This window comes from Psammomys obesus, unplaced genomic scaffold (genome assembly GCF_907164565.1).
Source record: "Psammomys obesus unplaced genomic scaffold, mPsaObe1.curated_primary_1811, whole genome shotgun sequence".
Lineage (NCBI taxonomy): Eukaryota > Metazoa > Chordata > Mammalia > Rodentia > Muridae > Psammomys > Psammomys obesus.
In genome coordinates, this window is record NW_026590767.1 from 9,393,473 (window position 1) to 9,418,466 (window position 24,994).

General features: G+C 46.4%; 1 protein-coding gene across 1 annotated transcript in view; it reads right to left on the minus strand.

The window, feature by feature from the left end:
- Tcerg1l (transcription elongation regulator 1 like) overlaps nt 1-5,063 on the minus strand; it is a 182,121-nt gene extending 177,058 nt beyond the window's left edge. The window contains exons 1-3 of the mRNA XM_055608896.1: nt 4,724-5,063; nt 2,444-2,587; nt 1,548-1,728 (exon numbers count right to left, since the gene is read on the minus strand). Of these exons, the coding sequence (XP_055464871.1) occupies nt 1,548-1,728; nt 2,444-2,587; nt 4,724-5,059 (661 nt within the window). The 5' untranslated portion in view covers nt 5,060-5,063. The remainder of the gene's footprint in view (nt 1-1,547; nt 1,729-2,443; nt 2,588-4,723) is intronic.
- Between the last annotated feature and the right edge of the window lie 19,931 nt (nt 5,064-24,994).

Sequence of the window (24,994 nt, forward strand, 5' to 3'; positions counted from 1 at the left end):
AAGCCAAGAAAGATAAAAAGCAAAGATTGGACTAATGGTAGGCAGTGGTTAGAATGAAAGATTACTATAACTTTATGTTTGTAATAAATATTATTTCATCCTTTATGGGTTACTAATCCCCCAAACCAGAGAGTAAAATTAAAGAATGCCGTTCGAGTAGAGTGTGAGGTACGTGCCACAGCACAGTAAGTAAGCACTCTGAGAAGCTCCTGGCTTCCCAGTGAACATTGGGCTATCCATAGCAACTGCTTACTGAGAAGACTGAGGCATTCTGAGTAATGTATAGCCTTCTGCCATGAGTGGAAAGGAGGAACTCCACCCAAAAGCTTTGTCAAACATGTAGCTTACAAAACTGAACCTGCTGATGGTCTGGGAGATTTCACCCATGTATCGGGAAGCATTTTCCCAAGAGTCACTGAAAGTCATGGTGCCCTCAATATAATCCGATGCATAACATGCAATTGTCTTCCATGACAATTAATGTAAATAGGAAACATAAACATCTATACGATGTTACAAACACGTGTATACCTGATGTTCGGGCAGTTCTCAGTCAGCAATGTACAATGATGAGGAATGAAAGCGCTTTTCAGTCAAGAATCACAAAAGCCTGTGGGACCCACTGCCTTGTTCTTCCTGAGTTATTGCTAAACAAGAATCCTTGCAGATTGGAATAGATGTGTAGCCAAACAGAGAAGGAAGTAAATGCCTCCCCTACCCCAGTGCTGGTATCCACAGGAACAGCTCCTTATTACTAAATTTTAGAGACACATATTGAGATAAGCTTGGTAGGTAGGAAATTACAGGAAGATAATGTAATTCTGCAGTCATAAAATATTCCATAATGGAAGGGGCTGCAAGACAATTTTGGCACCGGCAACATTTGCTTTTGTAATATGATCATATGTTAAGGTGATTTTAAAAAATCAATTTAAAAATTCATAAGATGATTTCATTCTCCTGTTACAATACAGGTTTATTATGCAATATTTCACCCAGGAATTTTTTTCAGGGTGGGGACAGGGCAGAACTCTGTTATAGGACAAATGTTCTCTTGGGTCATTTGATTCCAAAGATAGAACAAAGCCCATCAACCAAGCAGAGTGTTTTATAATCCATCTCCACCAGCACCCTCATTGATAATGCAAACCTCACAGGAACGATGAACGCACCTGTGCCTTGTGGACCTTCAAGCACCCTTGCATGCAGCACCCCAGACAAGCAGCAGGTTAACAGGTGACCTAGCTCACCTGCTGTCCTTGTCAACCAGTAGTAAAGAACATGGCCCAGTTATAAAAGCGGAGCCTTGTTAATATCATACTGCACAAATCCCTCCGCTAACTCATCTTCAAAAAGTGCCCTATACCTAAGAAATGATAGCAGATGAGTAACCCAACTCAAGTTTTAAAAAAAGGATTCACACTGTGCAATACGTCATAAGATAATTTGCTAAAAGAATCGTGTCGGAAAATGACACTTTGTTTTCAAGCTGAGTTATGACTAGCACAGACAGGCACAAAAGTCACATTACCGCTTTGGGTACCAACCTGGTATTGGTTGAGCTGCTAATACCACAGTGGGCAGAGGCCTGGAGGCAGAAACTGGCCTGGACAGAGATGGAGATACTTGGTTTGCCAGAAAATGAGGTTTTTCATGGCTGTGGAAGAGTCCTGATTCCTCGGGGTATATCCACGTTGAATCCAGAGCAAAGGAATTATTAAGAAAGATCTGTCCAAAATAAAGGCAAACATTTAAAACAAAGAACTTGGTGGATACAAGTGAATGCTATTCCTCACTGGTCAAATGCTGGGTGTTATGCTACTGGGTCTGGGAGTGTGGATCTAAAACTTAAAGAAAAGGGTTGCTGTAAGAAGCCAGAGGAAGTCTGCTAGCTGACACTGGGCTAATCTTTAACTGTCAGTCCAGCCAGTTCAGCCCAACAGCCAGGTGACACACTGAAGAATCACCCAATTCGATCACCACTTCCTGTGGTAGAACAAGTCAATGTCTTATTCCATCTTTCATATTCAAGTGAGAAAACAATAGTCACAAACTTGGATTCATAAACCACTGAAAAGAAGAAGAAAAAAATAGAAAGGGAGAGAACCATGAGGAAAAACTCCTTTTCAGAATGTAAAACTTCCATTATACAAGATGTAAGAGTGGATTTTTGATGACGGTTATGGATTTTAAAGCTGAAAAATCTGATTCATAAAATGGTGCTTTTCGACAGAACCCACACATTCAAGTTATGACAAAATTATCCCTATCGGCTGGTGTCTTTGAACAGGACAGTCGGGTTCTGAAATGAGCCCTCTCTCTACTCAAATACCTCAATCTACTACAATTAGAAAATGCATCGTGTTTTCTGTTAACGTGGTGATACCCAGCAACTTATCAATTAAAAAATCCACTTATCCAATTAAATCGCTTGCACTTTTACCTTGTAATTAGGCATCCTTTTATCTATCCAGCTTTTCCCAACAGGAGGTGGCAGAGCAGAAGGACAGACATGTGGAAAAAGGGGCACCAACTCCACAGCAGAAGGGGACAGTCCTACAGGTGAAGAATGACCACCGAACAGCCACTGGGCCCCAAAGTTTTAAAAGAGAAGAGAGAGAGAAAGAAACATTAGCCTGTTTTGTGCCAAAAGACACTGCATAAAGGAATTTAAAGTGTAGAAATTTGCTGAGAAAATTACCTCATTTCCAATCAAGAAAGACCATAAACATTTATAAATTACAGAGAAATTTTTGTAAGTTTTATATCTGGGTCATCATAAAAATTATAATTTCAATGTCTTTCAATATTGAGAAGGAACTTCCAAGGTAAGACCATGAGAGGCACAAAGAAATGGGATTTCTACAGCCCCGTAGTTACACAGACGCCTGGATGAGCTTAGTAGGTCAGGAAGCAAGCCTTTAGGGGCAGGAATCCTGGAGAGGGATTGCTGAAGAGCAAATGGGAAGAAACAGAAGAGGGTGGGGGAAAAAGAAATCAGACATGCAAAACATTGTCAAAGAACTAACTTAACAAAAAAAAAAAAAAAAAAAAAAGAAGAAGAAGAAGAAGAAAATGACAAAGAGAGAGAGGAGAGAAGACTTTCTGCCCTGGGCTGATGGGAAACCATGATAGGAAGGGCAAAAACTGGCTTTGGAGCAATTAGTTTTGAATTCCCAACCTCTCCTCATGGAGAGCCCAGAGTGGCAGTTCCAATCAACTCATCTATCATTTTGAAACTACGTGAAGGAGTTAAGATTGTAACTTTATCAAGGTTCCCTAATACAAACAGATTCTAGAGAAAAAAAAAAAAAAATGTAAGGACTGCTTGGCTAAAGAGCTCACTGCAGGAAGACAGCCGGCACAGAAAGGGACAAACACTGGCTATGGTCACCCACTGAAACCACCCAGGGCTCACCCTAGTAACACTAGGGTGGGGGAACACTTGATGGCTACTGTTTCAGAGTCACAGTGTTTTTCTTGTTTTGCTTTATGTAAAAATAGTTTTCTGATTCTACCTATTTCTATTTAGATAGCGAACAGCAGAAAATATTTTAAATAAAAAACCTAATGCTAAATTTTCCAGATTTTTTTTTTTAATTTATACGGGGTAGGGAAACATGAAGTGTTTTTCTTGGGGGGAGGAGGGGAGCGCATTTCTTGACATTATGTACCTCTAGTGGTAACACTCCGAAATGACAGTCCTCCTAAACATGACAAAAGCTACCAGAGCTTATCCAATAAAGCCGAATACGATGTGTACCACACACATCAAGACAGGATGCTCAAAACGGCGTGTGTCATTATCATTAAATGCAAGGAACAGCTCGGGGAGAGTTTGATGACGTCTTCTATGAGAACCCAAAAGGTGTTAGGCTAAAACTAATGAAAAGGTAAACTGTGACAAGACGCTCATTTGGATATGCTAATGAGATCAGTCTCGGAATGAAATATGTGCTATTCCCGGATTCAGACTCTTTTGCAGAGATAGTGATGAATTTGGCCAAAGCCAGGAAAGGTTGCACCGCCGCGCCGTCAATCAAAGACGCAGTCACTTTTCTTTGCTGCTCCAGTCTCTGCATGCCAAACTCTTCCAAAGTGGAATCTTCCTTAAGCTAATTCAGAGGGCAGGAGAGGAAATCCCCCCACAAGACGCTTTCAAGGCAGGATTTCCAGGCTGCCTTCCCCTGCTGGAATTCTCCTAAGCACTGCCCTGAATATATGAGAAGGAGTGGGGGATCAGAACAGAATCAAAAATAGCTATTGATCTGCAGCTTGCTTTCAAGTCTGGCGGAGACTGTGAAAGTATTAACTTCGTGGCGATGGCAGCCACGGAGGTTGGCTGCCGCGCTCTGCTCGGCAGCGGTGACTTCAGCACCGCGTTCTGGACAGCGCCCGGCTCCCGGGAAAGTTGGGTCCAGGCTGTCTGACTACAGCCAGGGGCTGCCGGGTCTTAGCGGCTCTAACGAGAACCACGGGGGGAAATATTGGGGGGAAAGGGAAAAGGAAAAAAAAACTGCCAAGGTAAAACCGGACGTCGAAGCATGAACTTTCTTGCCAATGTATGGCTGCGAGGCTGCGCCCTGACGATGTGGGGAACCCAGAAACACCCGAGGGAGGTAGAAGCGCCAACCCCAGGGCCAGGGCAGCCCCGGCGCAGGAGGGAACCCACAATCCTGAGCCTAGGTAGGATCGGGGCCGGGGCCGGGGCCGGGACCGTTACCTGTCCGTGGAGCAGGGGATAATGGTGTACGGCGGCGGCGTGGTCTGGCGCAGAGGGCAGCGGCAGCAGGGGCAGCAGAGGCTCGCCCGGGGCTGGCCAGCCCGGCAGCCGCGCGAGGAGAGGGGCGGCAGCGGGCTGTGCCGAGGCCAACAGCACCGGCGGGGGCGCGACCCCGGCGCCGAGCCGGAGCAACCCGGCGGAGCCGGGGACCATCCAAACCCAGGGCGGTGGCGGCGGGTCTGCATTCATCGGCCACGGGAGAGGCTGCCGCCACCGGGATTGCTGGGGCTGCTGCAGCTGCCGCCGCCGCCGCTGGAGCCTGGCGCCCGCCAGCATCCTACACCCCCGCGCGGGCGGCGGCGGGGGCGGCGGGCGCCCGAGGTGCGGGCCGGCGGCGGCGCGGGCTTCGGAGAGAACTCACTTGGTTGCGCGGCGCGCCCGCTCGCTCCGCCCCTGCCCCGCGCTGGAGCCCCTCCTCCTGCCCGGGCCCTCCTTCCTGCGCCTCCCCTGGGCCCGGCGGGGCCCCAGTCCCCGCCCCCAGCTAGGGACCCCCGAGGCACGGACGAAGCGCAGCACTGAGGGGCACTCCCTGCAAGGCCAGCTGATTCCTTTACTGCAGTCCCTAGACCACTCCGTTGTCGCTGCTGATGGCCTACGGCTCTAGCTGACGGTGCGCACGGAGGAGCCAGGGACTCCAGACTCCGCGCAGCGATCTTAATGGCGAGCTGAAGCCGAGGTGGTGGGCGCTGGAGCCGGCAGGTCCCGCTACTCGCGGAGATGGGGGCGCCGGTGAGATCTGCTTGGTTTAAAGTGAGTGTAGGGCGCAGGGTCTTCTAATACTACAGACACTGACGCCAGGTGGGCCTCGGACCCTTCTAGGCATGGGTCGATTCCTCTACCGGATAAATATACAAAATATTTCTCTAGGTCCCTAGAGGTTCACCCGTGTCCTGAAAACCAATTTTTTTTTTGCACTGGGTCTAACGTCCTTCCTTCGATATCTGCTGGCTTCAGCGCCCTCCTTTGCCTCTGCTTTAACCCAGAGACTTCAACCTCTCCCCTTGCTCTGATGCAATGTACAAAACAAGTGGCCTCCTCGTATAGAGGGCTCGGCCTCGGTGAACTCGTCTTTAATCCCTCCGGGCACAAGCCTGATTTCTTTCAGCCTTGCCATAAACTGCTCTGCCGCTGCCTGCAGAAGTGTGTAGGTCAAAGGAACCTCTCTTTGCGTTCGGAGCTTCCGCTCGGCCCGCGTCTGCTAAGGGAGCCTGGCTCTGCGCTGATCACACGCCGTATCCGCCAGGCGGCGCTGGTCCCGGTCCCTGTGCTGACCTAGCTTGTGCAGAGGATTGGGTGGACTGGTCCCATGCCAGGTCTCCTCCTTTGGATTCTCTCACATCAGTTGGTAGCCACTTCCAGCTCCAGCCCAGTCCTGGAGAGTTTGCGACGACAGCAGGGCACACGCTTCCACTTACAAAAAACAAACAAACAAACAAAAAAAAAAACTAAAAAAAACCTAAACCCTAGGCATCCAGCCTTAACACCCATCCCTGCTTAGAAGCACTTGTCCCAGCATCAGGTACCAAGCAAAAGGGTCCATGCAGTTAAGATCTTGCCTATAAAGCCTGCCTGACTTAAGGGGAGCGCAGCCCACCCAGCTATATCCAAAGACACACTTAATGTCAGGCACATACTCATCACTCTTCACCCCTTTAGCCGTCCCTCCTGGTAGAGACAGAAGTACCCAAGTTCTTCCTCGGGTTTCTTCCAATCAGTTCCTAGGGTTGCTTCCTCATCCCCCTGGTTTGCCTAACTTCCTCCTGGCCTGGCATGGTTTCTTTTAGATCTCAGCATATGCTGATTTACATAGCTGGCACATCACCACTTTTCTCCACCCAAAGCTCTTACAATTAGCGACTTTCTCCCTTTCTTTGATGCCAAAGTGCTGACAAGATTATTTCCCACGTACAGTCCCAAAGCTTTGCAGATTAGAGCACCGGGATCAGCCACTGGAGCCTGCATGTGTCTCTGTATGTACACAAGTTGGTGCCATGTGGCCATCTTGGTCTCTAGGGTCACAATCAAACAGAGGTGTTGTGCCACTTGCTGGGAAGACTGACTAGCCACCCAAAGCTGTACCCTTAGAGAACAGGGTTTGTTCTTCCGGGCATGGCCTGGGGAGACAGAAGACACCCGGTAGCCCTGTCTGGGTTGTGTGTACTCTCAGCAAAGCAGAGCTTTATGCCTGTGGCACCCCTGGCTCCTGGAATAAGAAAGGGAGTTAAGCCAAATCTGTGGGTACTTCCCACACCCATAGGTTAGTCCCCTTGGCTAAAGGCTGAGTCCTTTCCTGAGCTGTTTGGTGCTCAGAGGCCTGGACACCTTGGGCACCTCCTGACTCTAAAGAGAGAGCAGTCTCGAAGAGCCTTAGAATAGCCACACTTTTTCTGTCACCTGTCACAGGCTCAACTCCATACAAGAATCTCAATGTTTTGAGACACTTTTATGCACCATGCTCCATGCGGGATTCTGGGTGACACAGTGAAAAATGGCTCTCACTACTTAATTGCTGTGAGGAGGCTCAAGGGAATTTAAATCCACCTTCAGGTTCTTGTTTCAATGGTGCCTCCACCCCCATATAGTCCAGGAACAACTTTATACCCCTGAGGATGTGAGGTCTCCTCTTGGGCACCTGGCTTCCCAGTTATTTAAGAGGATTCTCCATGACCATTCCTGCAAAGGTCACTTGAATGTCATGAGGATGGGTTAAGGGTCAAAGAAATAGAAACTAAAAAGGAGATACAGGAGGATGCTACCATCCTGCGAGGCAGCATTACCTGAAGGCCAGAAACCAGCAGACTTGAGCTTAAGCTTCCCGCTTAGGAGATGTGGGGTGCAGTGGACATGTCTCCTTACTGGTCAGTTTAAGGGGATCTGTCTCCATAGGGAAGAAATTGCCACCTCATTAAATGGGTACTGTTCATCTCCCTAGAAAAGTCAGTGGGAAGTTTTCTTTAAAAAGGTTTTATGTCCAACCATCCTGACAGCCAAAATCTGTCCTATATATTTAAGCAAAACCAACAATAATTCCAGCGAAGGTGAAACAGAACACTGTGTAAGCAGACCAACCACAGAAGGAGGAAATGGGCTAATTACTCTCAGATACTAATGAGTTTTAAGTTGTATATCATCTTTCAGGAAGAAATAATAGGGGATTTGGAGAGGTCGGTGGAATGAGATTTTGCAACCTGGCAAAGGTGTTCTTTTAAAGTTTGTTTTGTTTTTCTTAGTAAGATTGAAATGAATTTAAAAAAAAAAAAAGGAGAACAAAATGCAAATGCTTCCTTGCAGGTCTGCGGAGTTAAAATAATTGTCAAGGGGAACTGGGGGAGGTTCAGGGCCCAAGCTTCCCTCAACAGTTTCCTGCCCACCCACCAAGCTGTCTCTCCGAGGATCCTATCAGGTCCTCCGCTGCTAGAAACTCACTGTGGTGACACAAGGAGCCCTGGATGAAAGCCAAGCAAGCAAGCTCTACCACTTTGGGTGCTGGCAGTTGCTGGAAGGAGGACGGTTGTCAGTTTGACACCTGGGTCCCTGAAGCATGAGGAGTAGCATGTGAGAGGTCTCTCCAGCTTTGTGCTTTCAGAGCCAATTATGAAGGCTCCTGGGCCACCTAGAAGATCTGTCTTTGTCACTGTTGGAAGCTTCGAGCTAGAGTTCAGGAGCAAGGTCTTGAATGAAGCTAGAATTGAGAGTGACAGCTGTCAGTAGCCATTGATGTCACAGAAGCACTCTGATGCAGAAATCCAGTATTGTGGAGAGAGGGCAGCAGTTTTGGGGTTAAGTAGTGGTATGTGATGCTCTAAAACACAGAGGGAAACAGGATGAACCCTGTGCAGGTCAGGCTGTCTATTGCTGTTTTACATGTGCCAGTATAGGTATCTTGAAAACACAGAAAAGCACAGAGTCAACACACACAGGGAAAAACAGTGCTAACATCTGATGACCTTTTCTCTACAGCAATGTTTTCCTGTTTTTTAGATTTTTTAATTATATTTTTACTGTGTCTGTATGTGCATATGTGTGTGTGAGAGAGAAAGAGACAGAGAGAGATGAAGAGAGAGAGACAGAGAGATGTATAGAGGTTAGCAAACAGCTTGCAAGGGTTGGTTTTCTTCTTTGATCGTGATGGTCCAGAGAATTGAACTGAGGGTGTGAGGCTTGGTGCTGACACCTTAAGTACCTAGCCATCTCACTGGCCCAACAACATTCTACTAGCATCTTTCCACCTACAGTGTGAAAACAGACATATATACAGTGTGTATCTAGTATGTTGGATCTTGTCATATTGCATTTTATATCCAGCTTCATTTTTAATAAAGAACATTAGCTCAGCTTCTGCTGTGTGTGAGCCTAAGTCTTTCCTGCACACAGTGCAGCAGCCTGTGAGCTTTGCACATTACCACAAAGTCAGCAGGAGCTTGCTCATCAACATTGAGCACACACCTCAGCGAGGACTGGGTACCATGTGTAAGTCTGCCCACCGCTGGAGAAGAGGACAGGGCCACAAACACCACTGATCTCTGCCCGTGACACCTCTTGCTTATTGAACTGCTGTGGCTGCACGGGTGCACTCCCCAGACAGACCTGCCCCCTGCTATCTCCCAGGGTCCCTGCCCCCACTCAGCAAGGCGGCCAAATCCCCGGTGGCATTTGGGGCACATTCCCCTCACACTGCATTTCTGGAAAATGACCCAGAATGTCTTTGTTTGTGCCTTCGAAGACAGAGGCCACTTTTGTTTCTTAACCATACCTTCACCTCAGATAGACTTAGACATCGGAAGTAAACGAAGAGAGGGAACTGGGTAGGAGATAGTGTGGTGAGGGGAAAAGAGGGTGGAGATCAGATGTGGAAAGAGGTGAGAGGGCTGAAAGACAGAAGGGAAACCAGTAGAGGCATCTCTGAGACAAAATGGAGACCTTCTACAGGGTAGGCTCCTGGGAGGATATGGGGGTGACTCTAGCTGAGACTCCTAGCAGCAGGGGACATGGAGACTGAAGTGGCCACCTTCTAACTGGATAAGACTCCTAGTGGAGGGAGAGGAACACCAACCCACCCTCAAAACCTTCAACCAAAAAGTTCAGGGATAAAGATATAGCAGAGATTGAGGAAAAGGCCAACCAATGACTGCCTCAACTTGAGACCCAACCCCTGACATTAATGATACTCTGCAATGCTTGCAGACAGGAGCCTAGCATAACTGTCTTCTGAGAGGCTCCACCCAGCAGCGGATGGGAACAGATGCTGAGATTCACAGCCAAACATTGGGCGGAGCTTGGGGAGTCTTGTGGAAATGTGAGGGGAAAGGATAGAAGGAGGAGGAGGAGACAAGAAATCCACAAGAAGACCAAGAGTCAACTAACTTAGGCCCATGAGGGCTTACAGAGACTGAAGCACCAAAGAGCATGCATAGTCTGGACCTAGGCCCCCTCCCCATATGTAACCAATGGGTAGCTTGGTTTTTTCGCAGGTCCCCTAGAAACTGGAATAGGGGCTGTTTCCGATTTAGACTTTATTGCCTGCTTTTGGATCACTTCCTTCTAGTGGGGCTGCCTTGCCTGGCTTCAGTAGAAGAGATGTGCTCAGTCTTGATATGACTTGATTGCTGGGGTGAGGGGTACTGGGGGGTTTCCCCTTTTCTGAGAAGAAGGGGAGAGGGAAAGGGGCAAGAGGGTGAGAGGGTGGGACCAGGAGGAGAGGAGGGAGTGTGCTGTGTTCAGGGTGTAAAGTGAAAAAATAAATAGATAAATAGATAAATAAATAAATAAATAAGCAAATAAACTAACAAAAACTAAAAACATGCTTCCACCTCATGCTCCAGCTCAGTGACCTCCCACCCCAAACATCTGTCCCCACAGCTTCAACCAGCAAGGTTGTCCTGAAATCCTTCCCCGACAGGAGCCTCAACAAAGCTCTGCTACATGTTTTGATCTAGAAAGAAGGTTACAGACTAGCTCTTCTGGGCTGGCTTGCACCTCAAAGGGCAAATCTACCTGAATATTGTGTGATGGATGCAACCTTGTTCCGTGAAAGGGTTTTTATAGATGCAATGAAGGTATAGTGTGAAGATGTGTCCTGGGGATCCATACTCATTCATTGTCAAGATTTTAATTTCAAATGTACAGAATAACTATATAGTGTAAAAAATTAACCATTGGCAATCAAAGACTAGTGATAGAAATAATAAAATATCCATGTAAATGAAATACTATTCTGTGATTAAAATGATGTTGCAGAAGTCTGAAAACAGAACTAAATATGTACTATATTTTAAGGAAAATAATTTCAAAAGAGAGCCCCCTGCATAATGGCTCCAAATCTAGAATGTGTGGAAGGTCTGAGCGACTATGCCCTTCTCAGCTTCTGCCCTCTGTATATTGAATATCTATATTCTAAGTTCCATTATTCTTTTGTTATGTGCCTGGGTAGATAAAGTGGTTTATGGGCTATTATGTCTCTGTGATCTTTGTGTCTGAAGTCACTCTAGGCACCCTTTCATACAGATTGCACAGGTTCCTGCCCTGGATTGAGAACTGGGACTCTGTGATCCTTTCCTCCTCTGCTTTTCTCCCTCTTGACCACTTTACCTTTTGTGTCATGGGTAACAAGACGCTGGATTATATAAACAAATCAAAAAGTCCTTCAATTATCCTAATAAGTGTGAACTGTGACCCTGTGTGAAGGATCCACACTGGCCGGAAATGAGGTTGATTTGAGAATGGAGTTGAGGCTCCTAACAGGTAGATTACAAGAAAGGACATCTACTCTAGCTCCACTTTATCTCACTCTTAATTTCTTCTCTGTTGACCCAGCCCTTGCCCAAGCAGAGAAGGTGCCCGTGCTGGGGTACTCAGACTATGTCATATGTCTACCTTGCCCTCCAGCATCCCTGGGCTTGTAGAAGCCCAGGACAGGAGAGCTCTCCTGACTACCCCTGCCTTTCTGTGACAGACTCCTTTCAAGAGTGTGATGTCAAATCGGAGCTACAGACCCAGTGTCTGATGCACTACACGCACAGTGGGAGGCTGCTTTCCAGAGATAGTGCTGGACAATACCAGCTCTCTGTGTGGGGTCTGAGGTGGAATGGTAGAGGAGATGAGTCCTTCTTCTTCCACAGGCAGGTGAAGTGGACGACAATGGAGCTGTCTCCTAGGGAAGAGCTGCCCTGGTACCCATCGTCTCTTCACCCAGCTCTGGAACTGAGTAGCAAACATGGAAGGGCACCTCACCCAAGAGATTCTTTCTTTTTTCCTTCCTTCCTTCCTTCCTTCCTTCCTTCCTTCCTTCCTTCCTTCCTTCCTTTCATTCTTTCTTTCTTCCTTTCTCACTCTCTCACACACAGAGAATAGGGGGTAATGAAACTCTCTCATCTGTCCACTTACTTATCATCTAACTAACATGCATTTGTTGTCGACGTGTTCATCAGTCTATCTGCCTTCTCTGGGGATCTGTCATTGATCTACCCCTACAAGGATGTCCCGTTATGACGAAGGGAGGAGCTAGGATCTGTCCAGCCTGTTTTCCAGGCCACTGTCTAAGTTTCACTGCTGTAGCCACACATGGTACCTCCCTGAGATCCGCTGGGATCACTTCTGAGCCCCGCCCACCCCACTTCATCTGCATGTCTCCTTAAGCCCAAGAATATTAGGGATGACAGTAAAGATGAGATCTGAGGTATGTAGTTTGATTCAAGATTCAGCCAGGGTGCATTTCTCTTTTGGGTTTTTGCAGAGGTTCTTGGTGTGTGTGGTTTACATGTGTGTACATGTTTGAATGCATGCACCTTTATATGTGGGTGTATGCACGTGTGTGTACATATACATATGAAGACCAGAGGTCAATATCAGGTATATTCCTCAATTGCTCTCCACCTGTTTTTTTGTTTTTGTTTTTGTTTTTTTTTTTTTGTTTTGTTTTTGTTTTAAAGACAAGGTCTTTTACTAAATCTGAAGCTCCGTATTTTGCATGGATTGGGTGTCCAGCAAGCCTGTGAGATCTGTCTGTATCCACACCCCACCTAGTACTGACATCATAGGCACACATCACCATACCTGGTGTTTGTTTGATCTTTATGTGGGTGCTAGGGATTCAAACTCAGCTCCTTATGTTTACACACCAAGCACTTTATCAACTGAGCCAATTTTTTTTCCAAGACAGGTAAGTTATAGTTTTGAAACAGGGTCTCATATAGCCCAGGCTGGCCTTGAACTCACTATGTATCGGAGAACAACCTAGAGATCCCGATCCTCTTGTTTCCACATCCAAAGTGCTAGGATTACAACCTTGTGTCCCACCCCTGATACCAGAGTGTGGTTCTTCAGAGATACCAAAAAAGCAATGCTCCCCAGAAGAAAGGGACCCGAGTCGTTCCTGGTGGCTCAGTATCTGGCAGCATGTGTCTGACCACCATGCTAGAGATTCACCAATACCCTGCCATTCCATTAGCAGCCCTGGGTCTGCACAACGCAGTGCCCATCGTGCGGGACACAATTAGAAGTGCTGAACCCAGCCCACCGTGCAGCTGCATGCAGGTAACAGGGCAACGCAGCAGTGGCACCCAGCTGCCGGGCCCATCTGCCCTGGTTAATGCTGAGTCTCAGCTCTGTTCCTTGCACAAGACTCCCAGTAAACCCATCCACAAGACCACGGAAAGGAGCTATGTCTGTTGAAATGACAGGAAGTTGAGGTAAATGGTCCAGAAGATGAGATGGCTCAGTGAGTGAATGAATCAAAGCACTCGTGCCAAGCCCAAACCTGAGTTCAATCCCCAGGACTTTGCGTGGTAGAAGGAGAGAAATGACTCTTAAAAATTCTCAGACATTAACAAGAATGCTGTGGAATGAATGCCTCCTCCTGGCCCTGTACATTCACACAAAATAAAAGATTATATTACAAAAATTAAGAAACTGAGGCAAAGAAAAGTCTGCAGAGTACCACAGCCCCTGGAGCTAATCATTTGCAAGACTGGAATTCCAATGCAGAATATCAGACCCTCAGAGAAGGAAGCCAAAGGCTCTGGGACACCTGTCGGGGAATAGAAATATCTGGGAACTGAAGGTCACATTAATTCTTGATCCCTTCCCTCTGGAAGAATGCCAGCCAGGGAGCCACTGTCCCCAAGCTTGATTTCAAAGCAGTGTGCATTCCAGAGAGACCTCACCTGTGAATTAGCCATCATAGTCCTTCAGTTCACATCCTCAACTCTTCCTACTAAGTTCTATACCATCAGAAATGAACGAGGAGACGAAGTATGGTCTCTGCACCATTGATTGTCTTAATATTTTTCATAGATAAGACAGTGATAAGACAGTCTTGCAAAGAAAAAAAATCACAGAAAATCCTGCGTTTTTTTTTTCTTCTCTGAGCATTTAGCTTTATAATTCTGTGCTGTCAGAAACTTCTACCCTTTATCCCTTTTCTCTCACTATTCCAACTCATTAGTAAATACACTGGAATAATATTGCCTCCGTACCAACCCCTGCAGACCCTGGCTTCTAGCCATTCCTCATGGTCAGAATGAGACAGGGCAAGAATCCACTATCTAAAGAGCTATACAGATCTATACATGAAACCATGGTACTGAGAGTAGTGAGGCTGCCATATGACCTTGTGGGGACAGCTAAACCGTCAGAACAGACAGTTGAGAGACTTCCAGGAACCCAAAGAGAGCCTCCATAATGATCAAAGGGGCAGGCTTTTTCCAATTGTCTCAGAAAGTGTTCTCAAGTGGTTGGGCAATGCTTCAGGGCTCGCCTCCAAGGCCACCTTAGGAAGGTGTAGGGATCTTCTTCTGTGAAACAGTCACCTTGCTCCATTCCTCTACTCTCCCCTCTACCTTCCCTGTTCCAGAACCAGGTCCCTGACATTGCTGGCTCTCCAGCATCTCACTCCTCAGTGAGAGACCGGATCAGTCATTGATCACCACATCTACCACATATTCTGGGCTCTGCTTTGCTGTGGGCTGCCAGGTAATTCTAGGCTAGTGCTGTGATCTCTGTAGACTCAGTTTTCCCAGATGGGAGCAGGTCTCGAGTGTAAGGAAAATGAGGACCATTTATAGGAATGCTTTCCAGGGATTGAGCTTCATGAAAGCTGAGAGTGGGTAGTAAAACAGCATTTCATTGTAAGAGTTTCCCTGTTCAGTGGCACAGCCTGGTTCTCTGGCTCCTTTGCTCATATCTGTGCCCCCAGCCTTGTTCTGACTCCTGAAATGCAAAAGCGCCTAGACTATTGTGGACACCACACACAAACATGCAAAACCTTATTCTACTTCAAAATAAAACAAAACGAAAAGGCACCCATGAGGCTTGAGAGATGTCAGAGGGCAGACCTGCCTTTGGCTAAAGAGTAGTGTCCTTCTGCACTCCTAACCACATCAAATCCATACAGAGTCCCTGAACCTGCTAACATAAATATGGCAGTCCTACCACAAGCCTGAAGCCCATGGCCAAGTAGGTGGCAGGTCAATCATGGCTACCTCCCAGGCCCTCAAAAGAGGCAGTTTTCCTCAAGTGAGTCAGAGATGTATACATACATACACTGAGAGCTAGAGAGAGAGAGATATAAAGATAGATAGATAGATAGATAGATAGATAGATAGATAGATAGATAGACAGACAGATAGATGAATAGATAGATAGATGAATAGATGATAAATAGGTTGATAAATGAATAAATTAATTAATTAAAAAGTAGCTTGAGAGAGCCCCCAAAGAGGAGAGAGAAAAGCCTACTGAAACAAAGGTCCCTCATTTCTAAAGAGAACTTCCTTTCTCATAATCATACATGGATCCACAGTGCAGAGCTAAGCCTCTCCTAGGACGCAGGATCTCTTGCATGCTGGACCTGGCCTTGAGACAGGAGGAACCACACAGAGGTTCCAGCCACCCTAAACAGAGGGCTGCAAAGGTTCTGTGGCCACCCTCTCCTCATCCACCTGTGCTGCTGCCTTGTGAAGTAGACCTGGGCATCCGATGCCTCTCCAGTGTCTGGTGTCGGGGTTCTACCCAATGTCTTCATTCCTCAGCCAGGCAAAGACCAAGCGCAGATGAAAAGATTAGTTTTGGAAAGGAAGAACCCAGTTGCAGGAAAGCTCCAGGAAAGGACCCAGCCATCACAGGCAGCCAGAGGGACAGAGAGGCGATGAGTGGAGGGTAGTTTCACAGCAGAGGTTTCCATCCTCCTTCTCTCCAGCTTCTCCATCTCTGCAGGGATGAATGAGATCCTGAGCTCTCCCTGAAAAGTGACAGCCTCACCCAGTCAGCAAAGCTGATGACAAAGGTGCAAGTCCTCATGGGGGCCTGTAGTTATCAAAGCTCCTCTCTAGATCTCTGAGATAAGCACGGATAATCGACCCCAGAACACCCAGAAGTAGCTGTTCATGTCACACAGAGGCAATGAGCTTTCTTGAATTTTAGGGTGCCATTTTTAAACTCCTGGGATCCCCCAATCTTTGGAGACAATCCAAACTTATGTCTTTAAATCTTTAATCTCATTTCTTTATGTCTTTACTCATCCCAAGGAGGCCAGAGGAGAAGCAGGCCCTCTGAGCTGTGGAGCAGCTGTAAACAGAAAGTGAGGGGACATCAGGAAACTAAAAAGACCTTGCAGAAGCACTTCATAGTGTCACTGTGAAAGTGCCCTCCACAGACTCCCTCCCAGCAGCAGTCAGCAGGCTCTATCTTCCCCTGCTTAGTTCACTCAGTGTGAGCTCAACACATTAACCCACTGATGACCTTAGTACCTTCATGATCCCATCATGTTTGTAACCAAGCCTTCAACTCATGAGCCTCTTGTGTGTGTATGTGTGTGTTCTTGGAAGGTTGGTGGCTTTTCATGTCAAAGCACAACAGTCCTAGATCTGTGTCCAGGCCTTGGCCAACTCTCCTGACCTTCTCATATCCTGTCATCACATATTCTGTCTCTTGGTGGAAGAACCTAGTGATAGCTGCACTGTCATTGGCTCATGGAAAAGTAACCAAAGTTGTTCCTTCTTTGTGGGACTCAAGACTGATGCCTGAGAGAATTTCAGGTAGAGTTGGGATCCCCACAAAGTGACAATACTTTGCCATAGAAGACCATCTGAAGCCTGGCACTCAGCCCCGAGGATCCTCAGGAAACCTGCCCACAGTGTCCTAAAGTCTTTGGGGAGCCTGCTCATTCAGCCCTGAAGATCCTTGGGGAACCTGTTCACTTGCCCCTAAAATGTTAAGCCCTTTAGTTCAGGAGAGAGCCTCTTGAAAAATTGGTTCAGCCCAGGCCAAACACAGAGGCCCTGCGTGTGGCCCTGCCGTGGGACAGGAAAACTTCTGGAAGATACAGTCCAAATGTCCCCAAAGAGCTCCCACACAGAAGGATAAGAGGGATCAGAGGGGTACCTCAAAGCAAAGAAACTGAAGAAGGGAAGCGTTATGACTGAGATGTGAAGGGAACATGGGAATAAAGAAATCCAATCCCCCAATTTGGGAATTACAGGGCACTAGATATAAAAATCTGTGTGCAGGATCCATTTAAATAAAATTTAAATGTGTTACAAGGCTCTGCACTGAGTGTTTTAAAATATTTTAAAATAGCATCACAAACTTGGGGCTTAAAACAAAAAATTATTTTAAAAATTTCCAAGTGAATTTGTGAATTAACTTAATAGGCCTTTCACAAACGAAAATGAGGTTTAAAACACAATGTGTGTGTGTTAAAGACCAATCGAGGGATCTGGGGAGACAGCTCAGTCAGTAAAGTGCTTGCCGTGCAAGCATGAAGACCCGAGTTCAGATCCTGGAACACACATTAAAACCAGGCGCAGTAGCACATGTATGTACCTCAGTTCTGGGAAGACAGAGATAGGCAGATCCCATCATTCCAGCTAAAATTCTAGGTTTACTGAGAGATTCTGTCTCAAAATAAAGGATGGGAAGCAACAGCGGAAGACATTCGACATCGACCACTGGCCAATGTGTATACACATGTACACCCATACACATAAGACACACATACACATACACATACAAAGTAAAAATATTAAATAAAAGTTGAAAACAGAAAGCTATAAATCATATCAGACATATATGCGTGAAAATGTATGAAGCTTATCGTTATATTTAATTAATGTATGCTAATAAAACCGCAAGTAAACAAAGAGCTCAAACTAAGCTGAAGAGCTGAAGGACTTGAAGTGTATATAGGAAGTGCTTACCCAGAATCCACTCCTTCCCCAGGGAGTTCTTATGATCTTGGAAGGGAGGGTGAGCAACTGGAGGATAAAGCAAGCAGTGTGAATGTGCCGCTGGACAGAGAACCCCCAGAGACAGTCAACATGTGGATTGAGTCTGAGACGCCCCTACGTGCTTGGGTGTGTGAACACTTGGTTCCTCACTGCTGGTGCTATTACTCTGAGGGTTGTAGAACCTTAAGGGGATGGAGCCTTGTAGTAGGAAGTAAGTCGCTGGGGGTGGGTTTTGAGGTTTTTGGCCTGGCCCCACTTCCTGCCTGCTTTCTGTGTTCCAGTTCACCAACATGGGAGGTGAGGAGTCCCAGTTGCACACCCCTGCCACCAAGGAGCTGCCTGCTGCCATGCCTTCCCTCCACGAGAGACTGTAGCCTCCAACTGTGTGCCAAAACAAATCTGCACTCCCTTATGTCACTGCTTGTCCTATATGTTGTCAAAGCAACAAGCACCGTATCTAATAAAAGATGAAAGGGACAAATAGTGGCATCAGGGAAAGTAACAGAGCCCAGAAGCCAGTCAAAGTGAGATCCAGGGGAAGGAAGGAGAGCCCCTGCCTGAAGGAAGGTTAGAAATGCTGGCATCAAGAGAGAGCAGAGCAAGAATGTCTATCAACCCATCCAGGCCAGTGAGGCAGCGATAATGAAGAAACAGGGTTAAAAATTAAGCTAAAACCGAAGTACTTGACCAAAATAGCATGTAAATTTGGAGGGAAAGTAAAGATACTTATTAAAATTTAACTTTGCCAAATTAAATATTCATGTTGGGATTTCTACAGTGGATGCTGAAAGAATAAAAATAGAATTTGGCAACTTTTTAAAAATCAATATATAAATGTTATTTGCATTTCCATAATGTATGCAATAAATGGAGGACATAATTTTAAAATATGTAGTATTTACAATAGCCACAAAAAAGATGAGGTCCATAAGAGTAAACTAGCAAAAAAAAATGTGTAATTTCATCATGGAGAAAATTGTATAACTTTATTGGGACATTTAGAAAAAGCACTTAAAAGTGAAGAAATGAACCACTTTTATGGATTGAAATGTAATGTATTAAATTTACCAATTCTTTCCAAATATATGCAGAATTTTAATGCAATCAAAATAATCAAGAGATTGTTTTTAATTATCAAATATGTACTGCAAGGGCAGAGGGCAAGAATAGCCAAGACAAGACCAGCCTCTGCTGAAAGAGGACACTGTCAACAAACAGAACATGCTTTATTGCATAACTGGGCACTGAGACTTATGCCTGTGAGCCTAGCCCTTGGGAGGCAGAGACAAGATTGTTGCAAGTTCAAGGCCAGCTTGGGCTAAAAAGGATGGCATCAATCCAAAGCAAATAGAGCAAACACACACACACACACACACACACACACACACACACACACACGAAAGTATTGGCTGAGGCTGAAGAGGTGGCTCAGCAGTTAAGAGAGCTTACTGCTCCTCCAGAAAACCTGATTTGCTTCCCAGTATCCAGTCAGGAGGCTCAGAGGTGTCTGTAGCTCTGGCTCTAGGAGATGTGATGCCTTTGGCTTCTGAGGACACCTTTACTCATATGCACATACTCACATGTGCCCTAACACGCACACACGCACGCGCGCGCACACACACACACACACACACACAGTTAAAGATAATAAAATGAGTTTTAAAATAGTGATGGATAAAAATGTGAGAGAACATGAGGACAGAACAAGTCTTGAACCCTTCCCTCATTCAATATGTATCATAAAACTAAAAGTAACAGATAAAACTATTAAGCCTTTGGGTAGATAAAAATTTTATAGGGCACGGAAAGCATAGTATTTTAAAAGAACAATGAAAAGTTGGTGCCCATAAATACTGTATTTGAAATGTTGCCCTTCAGAAAGCATCACTCTGAATTTGAGAGAGACATTCTCAGCCTAAGAACAAAAGTTCATAATGAGCACACCAGACACAGACCCACAATCTACAGAATGCCCAATACATATGAAGAATACTTACACATCAACAAACAACTAGCATCCGAATAAGAAAAGATTAGACTAGACATTTCATAGAACATATCAACAGATGGCTGGAGTCTCTGTGGGGACCCCATCTATAGAGTCTAGAGTCTCGATTCCAAGTCCAACCTCTTGTCTGCTTATGTCACGCACCAAGACAGTCTAGTGCTGTTAAGCCCTGCGTTCTTTTAACTGCCCCTGGCAGTTGCTGTGGGACCCAGTGTGCTCAGAATCTGTGATATCAGAAGGGCCAGGAGGGAGTTCTGGCCAGATACTGCCTCCTGAGAAGGGGAGACCCTGCCTGGAAGAGCTTAGGCTCAGGCACCTGAGCTAAGGAGATATGGACCTGCTGTTCCCTAAGTATATCTAAATGTCTCCAGATGCCTTAGGAGGACCATCCCACACTGAGAACAGTGGCACAGAGCAGAGCTTCCACAGAGACCCTGCCTGCACCTTGGGAACCAGGCTTCTTGGATCACATTAGTATTCTTGTTCTGAACAGATGCTGTCACATGCCTCCATCACTCCATCTGAAGCTCAGTATTGACCCAGCTACACGTCATCCGGAGCTGAACACACAGAATGCCAAGTCCACTGGTCCCCAGTTTTAACAGTCTGGGCACTTTATGTTTGCACGAAGCAGGAGTCCCCTATCCTGGTGACTGTCGGCATTCTCCTGTGCATTTCATCCAAGAGGACTCTACATTGTGAGGATAACCTCCTACCTCTGACAAAGCACACAATCTGGCAAAGGCTCAGCTGTGGCTTTCTGGATGTTCTCCACCTCAAGGAATGAAAGGAGCCATTCCTGCAACTATAAAAATGTTGGCTGATGAACATTCAAGTTTATTCTTCATGGTACTGGAGATCTGTCTTAGGGCATTGTGCACCCTAGCCAAGCACCACCATACCACTAAGCTCCATGCCCAGCCCTACAGTGTGTTCAGCGGAGGGAGGATTCTTTATTGGGAATCTTCATACAAGAGCACCAAGAAAAGCAGCAACCAGCTCTCAACAAAGCCACTCATGTGGTTCCAGCATGACCTCGGTTCTGGATCTATGAGCCACACTTCGAGAATAATATCACTCTTAAAGGACAACGTGCTTTTAAGATGATGATGCTGCTGTCCAATGGAAGGGGCCTTGCTCAGAAAAGCCAAGTAAAAGAATCCAGCACCACCAAGGCTCTGCCTATTACTTATCCCTAGTAAGGGGTAAGTAGTAAGTAAGTTGAAGGGTCACATAGGAAGTGTGCATGCTTAGAAACACCAGAAATGACATGGCCATCTCAGGCCCAATCCTGGTGGTATGTCTTCTGCTGTGAAGATGACTGAAGCAATCACTGGCCACGTGAGGCCAAGTTGCTTTGATATATATGGTATTTCACCTTAGACTCTCCTATTGGGGACTCAGCTGCTGAAACAGAACCATGAAATTATCAGGGAGATAATGATGGAGTAGTAGGTAGCCCCCATGAGTGCAGACACATCCTGGGGGTCACAAAGAAGAAAATGAGTCTGCAGGCAGTGCTGGGTCTCTGCTTGGTTTCTAGAGGCCACATTCCTGCCTGTTCCTTTCACAGGCCTATACGCGGAGGTGATATACATGTTCCTTAGTGCACAGTAAGAACCCTCAGTGTGAGGGAGCCTGGAGGTGAGGCTGCTGGGTGAACCTGTGGTAGAATTAGTGTCTCTAAAGGAAGAAAGAAGTATTTTCCTTCTCTATTAAACAGAGAGAGAAGCAGGTGGCCATCTTCAAGCCAGGAACGGAACTCTCTCATCAGAAGTGTGAGAAATAGATGCCTCCCATTTAAGTCAAATGTGATCGGTGGTCTTGTAATATGTTTTGTTTATTGTCCAGAGCTGGGAACACAAACTGCTTCCACGGGATGGGGAAACCACTGGAGGAAAGCCGAGGACTAAAACAGCAAGCAGAGAGTGAGCTTCCACAGAGGAACTAGTGCAGTCTCAGACAGTCTAACGAGGGAGTGGAGAGCAGCTGTGCCCAGTATGGAGACAGGGCTGAGCAAGTGCCCCCTGGGTCTTCCACCAACCCAGGCTCATTCAGGATATCCTAGAGAGTAGTGTCCCATCCAGTTCACCAGCCTTCTGCCCTGACCAGGAGGACATTAGACAGTTTCCTCTTTCTGTGCAAAATAGTGCACCTGCCACATGCTTTCTCTGTCACCATCAACTCTCCGATCCCTCCAAGGTCCAGCCCGGAAGTCAAGTCTTGTGCACTTGAGCTTTCCATGAAGGGCTGACCACTCTCTTCGACATAGCATGGATATGGATGACCAAAATGGTATGATCTTCCAGCAGAGAAAGCAATGCAGTGTTATCAGTGTGACCGCTGTGAGTGGCCGTGAGCAGGTCAGGTAAGCAGACACCACCATCGCTCTAAAAACCAAACAAACGGAAAAGTTCAGGACGGTTACACAGAGCCCTTCAAAGGCTAAACAGCATAAAATGTTCTCTTGGGCAATTGACCAGTGTATTTGCAAAATCCTTTAGCAAACCTAAGATGGTGTGCCACTGAAACCATAACAGGGGGTGTGCAGGTGGGAAGTAACTTCAAAAGCTGCCCCCCCCCTCGGGCCTTAAATATGAGGAGAGGGGGTTCGCAGCCTGCCAGGCTCACGAACCCTACCACAAAGCCAGATCCAAGCGAAGCCCGTGCTTGCTCTGCAGTGAGGAGGGAGTCCTCCTCTGTGCCAAGGACAGACTTCTCCTGAGGCACTAATTACCATCAGCCCACACACAGCTTCATCGCTCCACACACCGCCAGGAAGGGCCGCTGTGCGAAGCCTCTGCATTAAAGGACAGTTGGTACGTGGACCGTGAGAAGTTATTTAGAATATTGTGTGGGGGTGGAGGTGGGTTGGAAGTGACACGGGAAAGGATTGTGTGTACCTGTTTTCTGTATCATTTTATAGGCACTTCTGTGTGCTCACTGACCAGCTCCACCTCAGCAGAGCACACTCAGGCTCCAGCGCAGCAGGGGTGTGCCCCTCCAAGGCAGGCAGGGAATGTCCCCTGCACTTTCTTTTCACCTTCCACCTCTCCACAGAGAAAATGTCAGGTCATGCCTCCTTCACCTCCATTCATTTTTATTTCAAGAAAAGAAAAATTGGAGGTGTGTACTCAAAAGTGGCGCTTCTGCATCATATGGCCATCCTATTTTTAATTTGAGGGAAAATGCTACCGTTCTCCCCGGCAGCTACACCATTTTACATCCCACCAAAAGTTCAGAGTTCCAATTTCTGTGCATCCTTCTGCCTTTGATAATTTTCTAAAGACTTTTTTAGGCATCAGGCATCCTCATAAGGCTTTGGGCTTCTTTCCTATTATTAGTAACATCAAGCTTCTTTTTATGTGTGTGTGTTTGTCTCTGGACTTTTGTGTCCTCTTCCCTCTCTTTCTCTCTCTCCCTTCCTCTCTCTCTCCCTCCCTCCCTCTCTCTCTCTCTCTCTCTCTCTCTCTCTCTCTCTCTCTGTGTGTGTGTGTATGTATGTCTGTATCTTTATTTGTGTCTGCATGTCCCTGTGTTTGAGTGTGGGTGGAGGTCAGAGGATAGAATCATGTGTTGGACCTTGCCTTAGAGCTAGTAGGATCTCTTGTCTGTTACTGCAAATGCCAGACTGAGCTTCCAGAGATTCATTCTATCTGGCCTCCCATTTTACTGGATGAGTGTGGAATTACAGATGTGTGTTGGGGTCCTATCTCGAACAGTCACATCTCTGCAACAAGTACTTTACCCATTTCTCCAGCCATTGTATGCTTTATAAAATGTCTTTTGCCTATTTTCAAATATGGTTATTTGCCCTGTCACTGGTGGGTAAAAGTTCTCTATATATCCTGAAAGTCACCTCTTACAACATACAGAATCTGAGGTATCCCTCACGCTTGGAAGCTGGCTTTCTTCCCTTTCTGGGCATCTTCTCTGGTGTGGTTGTTTTATGGTGCGGTGGTCCAGTGGCCAGTGCTTACTCTCTTTGTTCCCCCTTGAACATTCTTTGTTCCTCTATGCTATTGTGTGGCCATCAGTTGAACAGAGGAGATCTGTCTCAGTTTGGTTTCTGTGGCTGGGATAAACACTGCAACCGAAAGCAACCTGGGGAGGAGAGGGTTTATTTGGCTTATATGTCCCCTTGATAGTCTATCCCCGAGGGAAGCCAGGGCAGGAACTCAACCAAGAACCACGGAGGAAGATCCCTGTTGGCTTACTTCCCTGGCTTACTTGGGTACCATTCTTATACTGCCCACGCCCACCTTCTCAAGGATGGCATCACTCACAGCAGGCTGGGTCCTCCCACATCAATTAACAATCAAGAAAATGTCCTTCAGACATACCCACAGGCTTATCTGAGTAAGACAATTCCTCAGGTGAGCTTTCTTTCACCTGGGTATGTCTATGTTTGAGTGAAGCTGACAAAAACTATGAAAAGCTCCAAGACACATCAGGCTTTGTGAACAATGTGGTTTTGAATCAAGGTTCCAGGTAAAATTCTAATTCATCTCCTTTCCTCCTCTGGAAAGTAGAGTGGACATTCCAACACTACCTTCAGTGCTTGATGACTGCATTTCATAGAGTCTCTGAAGGAATAGAACTGGTTTTTGTGTGTGTGTGTGTGTGTGTGTGTGTGTGTGTGTGTGTGTGTGTAATGCATATATTAAAAGTGGAATTTCTAGAATGACTTACACAATCAGGTTTGGGTAGTTCAACAACAGCCCTAAGAGGCTGAGATCACATTGGATCTTCAGTCCACATAACCAGATACCTTGATAGTCTGAAACTGTCACTGAAGGATGAAATGTTCCTGGAGAGCTACTGGTCTTTGTGGCACACTGGAAAGCTAAGACTCTGGGCTCTGGTGCCAGTGAAGGATGACAGGGCAAGCAAAACCATGGAATAGATGTTCTTACCAGCAAGATGTGCAAGAAGGCAGCACAACTTCTCCCTCAGAGGAGTGTTCTGTCCACACTGGGG